This window comes from Belonocnema kinseyi, chromosome 6 (genome assembly GCF_010883055.1).
Source record: "Belonocnema kinseyi isolate 2016_QV_RU_SX_M_011 chromosome 6, B_treatae_v1, whole genome shotgun sequence".
Taxonomy (NCBI): domain Eukaryota; kingdom Metazoa; phylum Arthropoda; class Insecta; order Hymenoptera; family Cynipidae; genus Belonocnema; species Belonocnema kinseyi.
Genome location: NC_046662.1, coordinates 39822672 through 39831848, shown reverse-complemented (window position 1 = coordinate 39831848; position 9177 = coordinate 39822672). Strand labels below are relative to the sequence as shown.

Genomic DNA, 9177 nt, shown 5'->3' with positions numbered 1-9177 from the left:
TCTGTTCTGTAACCATTTTTGCTGGGTATTCTTTAGGAGAAATTTGTTTCTTTGAGCTGTGTACGGTGCCTGTTCGTAACCTGTTACTAACCTGTTCTAGAACACGTTCTTTTGTGTTCTAGAACAGTTACAGACTTGTTCTGTAAGCATGTTTGCTGGACAATATTTAGGAGAAATTTTTTTCCTTGAGCTGTGTATGGTGCAATACCTGTGATTCCCTCTGGAACCGCGATGCCAGTAGCTCTGAGTCTGCAAGGGTGGAAATTTGTGGGAATTGTGCTCGTCTCCTTCACCCTGAGAGCTACGGTAATGATGTCCATTGTTGGGTCCACGATTTCGCCCACTGCCGGATCCATTACCGTTGTATAAAGTAGCTTTCATTGTGGCCATTTCTCTTCGCTGATCCTCGTTTTCTCGACGCAATCTTTTCACCATAGCTTCTGCATCTTCCAAACGTGTTGCTAAATCCACTTGCGCAGCATCTGGACCGCTTTCTATCTGGACTCCCACGTCCTTTACCGCGAGCTTTTCGGCTCGTACGTCAGTCAATTCCAAAATTCTGGAACAGAAGACAATATATTTTTTTTAATTCAAGTTATAATTTATTCAGGAAACGATTATTAATTCACAAAATTAAACGATGAATTTAAAAAAATCATTTTCCATCATACAGTTGCATTGACAACCAAACAAATGAACTTTCAAGTAAAAGAAACGAGTTTTCCACAAAATAGTTCAGGATTTAACTAAAAAGTCAAAAAGACGAATTTTTTCGAAGAAAGTTGAATTTTTAACAAAAAAGTTACTTTTCCACTACGAAAGATAACTATTTAACCAAAAAGGATACGTTTTTACCATAAAAGATTATTTTTTAATTCAAAACGATGAGTGTTTAACAACTTAATTGAATTTTCCAAAAATTATTCTATTTATAATTAAATAGTTGAACTTCTGACCAAATAGTCGAATTTTTAACAGAAACATGCATTTTCAATAAAATGATAGAATTTCCAAATTAAAAAGCCAACTTTTTTAGAAGACAATTGAATTTCCATCAGAAAAGTTCATTTTTCAACCAATAAAGGTGACTTTTCTACCACGAAAGATAAATCTTCAACAAAAATTAAAGTTTTAAACTAAGCAATTTTAGAAAACAGTTGACTTTTAATTCGGAAAAGACGAATTTTTAACAAAAAATATTATTTTTAATCAAGAAAGATGAATTTTTAACAAACAAGTATAATTTTCTATCCAAATAGGCGACTATTAAAAAAAAAGAATTCTTTACCAAATAGTTGATTTTTCAAAAAAATTCATTAAGTTTGAATAAAATTGTTAAGTTTCCAACTAAAAAGAAGAATTTTCGACCAAGAAGATTATTATTCTACCAAAAAAGACGAATTTTGGACAAAATACATGAATTTTCAAAAAAATTATTTAAGGTTAAAACCAAAAAAGACGAATTATCTTCAAAAGAGTTAAATCTTTAACCCAAAAATATGATTTTTTAAGCAAATAGTTGAATTTTTAACCAAGAAGATTAAGATTTTAACGAAAAAAAGCTTATTTTCAAACAATTAGTTGAATTTTAAACAAAATAGTTACATTTTCAGTGAAAAAATTAATTTTGAACCGAAAAAACTTATTACTCAACCGAAAAAATGAATTTTTAACCTTATAGTTGAATTTCCAAACAAAAATATTCATTTTCTGCCCAATAAAACGATTTTTCTAAAAAAGATATAATTTTCGACAAAAATATACTACTTGATATTTCAACAAAGAGGATTTGAATTTTAATAGCAAAAATTGAATTCGACCAAATAAGACAAATTTTTAACCAAGTATTTGAATCCTCAACAAAAACAGAGTAAATTTCCACCAAACAGTTGCATCTTTAACCAAACATTTTTTTCTTTTACAAAATAAAAAGAATTTCGTACTAAATGTATACATTTTTGAGTAATTTCTACCAAATTTCTGAATTTTTAAGACAAAAAAAAACGAAATTTCTATATAAAACAGTCGAATTTCGAACCCGAGAATATGATTTAAACCAAAAAAGTTAATTTTCAACTAATCAGTTAAATTTGTAAAAAATTGTTAAATTTGAAGATAAAAAAATTAAGTTTTAACCCAAAAAATGGAATATTCGACCAATGAAATGTATTGGTGGCCAAAGAGTTGAATTTTCTACCCAAAAGATTAATTTTCTACAAAAAGAAGAAAAACAATACATGAATTTTTAACAAAGTACTTCAATCCTCAACTAAAACATATTAATTTTCAATTAAACAGTTACATTTTTTACCATGGGATTTTTAATTTGGACTTTGGTCTAATTCAAATTTCGTAAATTTTGATTTTTACATTTTTTACCAAAAAACTTATTATCTGAGAAAAATAATATTTTTGAATAAAATAACGCATACACTTTTTACTAAAGACTTGAATTTTTAGTCTAAAAGAGGTTAATTTTTAACCAAAAATGGAATAGTAAACTTTTTATTGCAAAAAAATTCTATTTAGAAAAGCGAATTTTCCACCAACTTGTTGAATTTTCAAACCAAAAGAACAAATTTTCCATTAAACCGTTTAATTTTTAACTAAAAATATGCATTTTCGAACAAGAAGATTAATTTTCTACCAAAAAAATCGAATTTTGAACAAATAAATGAGTTAAAAAAATATATGTTTAATTTTAAAGCCAAAAAAAGATGAATTTTCTACAAAACAGTTCAATTTTTAACCCAAAAGTATGATTTCCCAAAAAAATGTTGAATTTACAACCAACAAGATTAATTTTCTACCAAATTTCTGAATTTGCAAGACAAAAAGACGAATTTTTTATACAAAACAGTCGAAATTGGAACCCCAGAATATGATTTTAACCAAAAAAGTCGATTTTCAACCAATTAGTTAAATGAAATGAATTTTCGACGAAGTACTTAAATTGAGTCAAATTGAGTCCTCAAATAAAACACATTAATTTTCAATTAAACAGTTGCATTTTTACCAAAAAATTTATTTTCTGGACAAAAATAACTTTTAACAAAAATAATACATAAAGTTTGAACTAAAGACTAGAATTGTTAATAAAAAATAAAACATTTAAATCTCCATTGAAAAAAATTTCTATTGAGTAAAGCGAATTTTCTGCAAAACAATTGAATTCTCTACCAAATAGTTGAATTTTCTGAAAATAATCTGCCAATAACTTGTTGAATTTTCGAGCTAAAAGAACGAATTTCCAATTAAAACGTTAATTTTTAAGTGCAAATATGAATCTCCCACTAAAAAAAATTAATTTTAAATAAAGCAGTTTCACTTTCAACCAAAGAGTTGAATTTTCTACCCAAAATCATTAATGAAATCTACTAACTTTTTCTGTTTCTCGATAATTTCAGAAAGGTGAATATTGTGCGTTTTCGACTCATTCAAGGAAGTCTTGATGTCCTGAAGATCTTTTTCTAGAAGTTCAACCTGGAGGGGAGTGACGTTAACATACGCTGGGCTTCCCTGAACAAATTGAAAATATAATTGAATTATAATTACGAGGGTGATCTTCAAACTTAATTTCGCAACTCAATTTATATAATTAATAATAAATATATAATAATAAATAATAAATTTCTTAAATAAGTTTCTAAATAATCTTTTAAAATTGTTAATAAGTATTCTTTTATGAACAGAATAAAACAATTTTAAAGTGACTAAAAGTGAATCATGTGCATTATAGTGTGACTAATGCTCTTTTATATTCAAAAGAATTAAAAAGAATTTGATGAAATGCCTAAGAATTCAAGGAGAGTTTAAAAGACTTCAGTGTGAATGAAACAAAAACTAAATAGTTCCTTTTTTTAATCCATTCAATGAAGTAGTATTCAGTGAAATTCTATGAAATACGTCACTTCTTGTAAATTAATTCTTTGAAATCCATTAAAATATTACAAAATCCCGTTAAAATTGATGAAATCTGACGATATTTCCTGAAAGCCTAGAATTGTTATTAAGAAAAAATTTAGAGCTTTAAAAATCCCTTAAAATTATTGAAATCCTCAGAAATCTTACAAAATCCCATGAAATATTCTAAAATATTTTAAAATTATGTAGGTCCTGCAAAACCGTTCCATATCTTCCGAAATTCTTAATAACTGCATGAACTTTTTTTAAATCCATTAGAATCATTAAAATTCTTGAAAGTTCCCTTAATTTTTTAAAATCAATTAAAAATACTTCGGAATCTTTTCGAATATCCGAAAATATTTTGAATTTTTGAAAATCTCTTCAAATTATTGAAGCCAATTAAATGTTTATAGGAATCCTTTAAATTCCGTACATTTTTTCAAAACCTTTGAAATCCTTAGAAATCTCTGGAACCTTTTTAAGGCTCTTAAAAATGTCTTGCAATCTTTTAAACTATCCCAAAATATTTCAAATTCATTCAGGTCTTTTAAAATCCCTTGACAATTTTTTAAGCTCCTGAAAATTACTTTGAAATTTTAAAAGTAGCTTAAAATCTTAAAAATCCTTTGGAATAACTTCAAAGGATAGAAATGTATTAAACATACCCTGATATACTTCAAATCATGTAAAAACTTTTAGATCTCTTAAAATTAAAAAAAAATACCATAAAATCTTTTAAATACTTTGAAATCCTTTAGAACTTTTTAAAACTCTTCAATATTCCTTGGAATTTAAAAAAATATCTTAATATAATTCGAATTCTTTGACACTGAAATCAATAAATAAATTCCTTGAAATATCTCTAAATATCGTATATATTTCAAATACTTTGAAATCGGATGAATCTTTTGAAAGTTCTTGAAAATTCCTTGTAATTTATAAAATACCCTAAAATATTTCAGATCCTTTGAAAAGTTTTAAAAAAACCTTCAAAACTTTAGAAAATTCCTGGGAATTTTAAAAAATACCTTGAAATATTTCAAATAATTGAAATCTTTTGAAATTACTGGAAGCAATTGAAAATTCCTTGGAATCTTTGACAATACCCTAAAATATTTCAAACTCCTTGAAAGCCCATTCAATTACTAAAATCAATTACAAATTTCTTGAAATATCTGAAAATATCCTAAAATATTTCAAATCTTTGAAATCGCTTAAATTTTTTGAAAGCTTGAAAAATTTCTAGGAATTCAGAAAATACTATAAAATATTTAAAATCCTTTGAAATCTCTTAAAGACTTTTGAAATCCCTTAAAATTTTTTAAAACTCTTGAAAATTCCTTGAATCTTTTGAAAATACCTTAGAAATGCCTTGGACTATTTTTAAACACCCTTAAATATTTCAAATACTCTAAATTCCCTTTAAAAAATTTTAAGCTTTCGAAAATCCCTTGGAATTAAAAATAAATCCCTAAATTTTTGTAAATCCTTTCAAATCTTTCGAAATTCTTGAAAGCAATTGAATATTCCTTAGGATCTTTAAAAATACGCTAAAAATTTCAAATACTCTGAAATCCCTTGAATCTTGTGAAAGCTTATAAAAACTCCTTAGAATTTCAAACAGTACCATAAAATATTTCAAATCCTTCGAAAACTTTTTAAATTTCTAAAAGAAATTTGAAATTCCTTGTAACATTTTTAAATATCCATAAATATTTCAAATATTGGAATATTGGAATTTTAAAAAAATACCCTAAAATAATTCAAGTCGTTTGAAATCCTTTGAAGCACTTTAAAGTATTTTGAAATTTCTTAAAACATTTTAAGGCTCATGCAAATTATTTGGGAATTAAAAAAAAACACCCAGAAATTTTTCAACTCATTGAAATACCATTAAATGACTAAAATCAATTGAAAAATCTTTGAAACATTTTAAAATACCCTAAAATTTTTCAAATACTTTGAAATCGTTTGGATTTTTCAAAAGCACTTGAAAATTCCTTGGAATTTTAAAAAATACCCTATAATATTTCAAATCCTTACAAAGCTTTTGAAATTACTGAAATTAATGGAAAATTCCTTTTAATTTTTAAAAATACGCTAAGATATTTCAAATACTCTAAAATCCCTTGAATCTTTTGAAAACTCTTGAAAATTCCTCGGAATTTTAAAAAATACCCCAAAATATTTCATACCTCTTGAAATAACATTAAATTACTGAAATAATTGAAAATGCCTTGTAATTCTAATGTTTTGAAAACCCTTGAATCATTTGAAAACTCTTGAAAATTTCTTGGAATTTAAAAATATACCCTGAAATATTTCAAACTCTTTTAAATATTTTGTAAATCCTTAAATGTTGTTAAATTCTTCCAAATCTTTTGAAATTCCTGAAAGCAATTGAATATTCCTTAGAATCTTTAAAAATACGCTAAAATATTTTAAATACTCTGAAATCCCTTGAAAATCTTGAAAGCTTATGAAAATTCTTTGGAATTTCAAAAAGTACCATAAAATATTTCAAATCCTTAGAAAAATTTAAAAATGACTGAACGCAATTTGAAATTCCTAGTAATATTTTGAAATATCATAAAATATTTCAAATATTATAAAAGCTCTTTAAATCCCTTAAAATTTTATAAAGCCCCTTGAGATACTATAAAATAACTAAAATCAATTGAAAAAGCTTTGAAATATTTTAAAACATCCTAAAATATTTCAAATACTTTGAAATCGCTTGCATTTTTCTAAAGTTCTTGATAATTTCTTGGACTTAAAAAAATATCCTCAAATCCCTTGAAATCCTTTCAAATCTTTTGAAATTACTGAAATCAATGGAAAATTCCTTGAAATCTTTGAAAATGGCCTAAGATATTTCAAATACTCTGAAATCCCGTGAATCTTTCGAAAATTCTTGAAAATTCCTCGGAATGTTAAAACATACCCCAAAGTATTTCATACCTCTCAAAATACCAATAAATTACTGAAATTATTGGAAAATGCCATGAAATATTTTTAAATACTCTGAAACATTTTAAATCCTTTGAAATCCTTTTGAATCTTTTGAAATCCCTTAGAACTTTTTAAAGTTCTTGAAAATTCCTTGGAATTAAAAAAAATTCCTTAAATTTTCTTCCATACTTTCAAATTTTTTGAAATTCCTAAATCAATGGGAAATTCCTAGGAATCTTTGAAAATGCTTTAAGATATTTAAAATACCCTGCAATCTCTCGAATATTTGTAAAGCTCTTGAAAAATCCTCGGAATTTTAAAAACTACCCTAAAATAATTGAATTCTTTTTAAAATTCCTTGGAATATTTTAATGTACCCTGAAATATTTCAAATCTTTGAAATCGTTTGAAGTCTTATGAAATTCCTTTAAACTTTTTAAAGCTCGTGAAAACTCGTTGGAATTTTAAACCTGAAATAGTTCCAACCCCTTAAGATCCCATTAACTTCCTGAAATAAATGGGAAATTCCTTGAAATATTTTTAAATATCCTAAAATATTTCAAATAATTTGAAATCGTCTGAATTTTTTTAAAGCTCTTGAAAATTCCTTGGGAATCTAAAAAATACACTGAAATATTTCAAATTCTCTGAATTTTAAATTAAGTACTGAATTCAATTTAAAATGCTGTAGAAAATTTTAATATACACTAAAATATTTCAATTCCATTGAAATTTCCTAAAACTTTTTAAAGATCTTGAAAATTCTTGGAAATTTTTTAAAATACCCGAAAATATTTCAAATCCTTTGAAATCCCTTGAAAATTTTTAAAGCTTTTGATAATTCCATGGCACTTTTGAAAATACTCTAAAATCTGTGCAATCCTTTAAAATTTCTTTGAATTATTAAAATCTTTTAACAATTTCAGGATTTATTTAAATACCCTAAAATATTTCAAAAGTATTAAAAAAATTCAGAAATGTGTATAGACCTGAATTCAATAACGACTAACCCATGGGTTATATTGAAAGAAAAGTGACTAAAGTGATCTTTTTGTTTAAAAAAAGTGATTTTAGAAACAAATTATTAAGTGTAACGAGTAGCATTTTTTTCAAAATAATTGAAAAATTGATGCAAAATCCTGTTACACAAAATAAGAATCCAACGACTAAATTTGGACCACAACGAATAAACGAAAACCAAAAAAACCCTATTGTAATCTGAAAAAAACCCTATTGTAATCTGAAAAAACCCCAAAAAACAAAAAAACAACAAGAAAATAAAATAAAATTTTCGGAAAAAAATAAAAAAGAGTAAAGAAAAATGAGAAGGCAGCCAACCACATCCCCTTCCTTCTCTTTTTCCTTCTTTCGTCTTTTTTATTTTTATAACCATCAAATTACAATAAAATAAAAATAAAAAACATAAATAAATAAATTTGCATTGCCAATGTTTCGTACTGTACTGTACGAGTACCGAAACGTTGGTAATGCAAATTTATTTATTTATGTTTTTTATTTTTATTTTATTGTAATTTGATGGTCATAAAAATAAAAAAGACGAAAGAAGGAAAACGAGAAGGAAGGGGATGTGGTTGGCTGCCTTCTCATTTTTCTTTCCTCTTTTTTATTTTTTTCCGAAAATTTTATTTTATTTTTTTGTTTTTTGGGGTTTTTTTTCAGATTACAATAGGGTTTTTTTGGTTTTCGTTTATTCGTTGTGGTCAAAATTTGGTCGTTGTATTCTTGTTTTGTTTAACAGGATTTTGCATCAATTTGATTATTGGACATTAAATGGGATTTTTAATTTGGATTTTGGTCTAATTTAAATTTCGTAAATTTTAATTTAAAAATTATTCTACTCAGGAATTTCTGATACTAGCAAATAAATATTGACCTTTGCTTTCGTGAACCCATTTCCACTATCTTCGGGAGATGAGGCGGTACTCGAAACGTTAGATCCTTTCGAGAAAACCAGTTGAAACTGCAGATCTGAATAAAGATTACAGTTTTTATTGCAATTAAAATTTTAGAAAACGAATGTGAAATTTTGAGATAACACAAATTTGTCTACCTCTATTTCGCTGACGCAAAGTTTCCACTTCTTGATGAAGAGCAACAAGTGTAGCTTGATGCTGCTCTTGTAAAAATTTCATATTTTGTTCCAACTGAGCTGTTCTATCACCATTGAATCTTTGGTGTCGCGTTTGTGCAGTGCCTTCATTTCGATTCGGTAAACTCACCAATTCTGGTGGTGGTTTTTTCCCCTAAAAAATTGAAATTTATTAATTTCAAACCATATGAATTTTTAATTAAATTATA

At 26.0% G+C, this 9177-nt stretch overlaps 1 protein-coding gene across 3 annotated transcripts in view; it reads right to left on the bottom strand.

The window, feature by feature from the left end:
• Window positions 1-9177, bottom strand: part of LOC117174507 — a 20394-nt gene that overhangs the window by 3760 nt on the left and 7457 nt on the right. For all 3 annotated transcript variants that reach the window (XM_033363687.1, XM_033363689.1, XM_033363688.1), the window contains 4 exons: window positions 8930-9122; window positions 8753-8847; window positions 3383-3519; window positions 209-559 (listed from right to left, as the gene is read on the bottom strand). In XM_033363687.1, the coding sequence (XP_033219578.1) occupies window positions 209-559; window positions 3383-3519; window positions 8753-8847; window positions 8930-9122 (776 nt within the window). The remainder of the gene's footprint in view (window positions 1-208; window positions 560-3382; window positions 3520-8752; window positions 8848-8929; window positions 9123-9177) is intronic.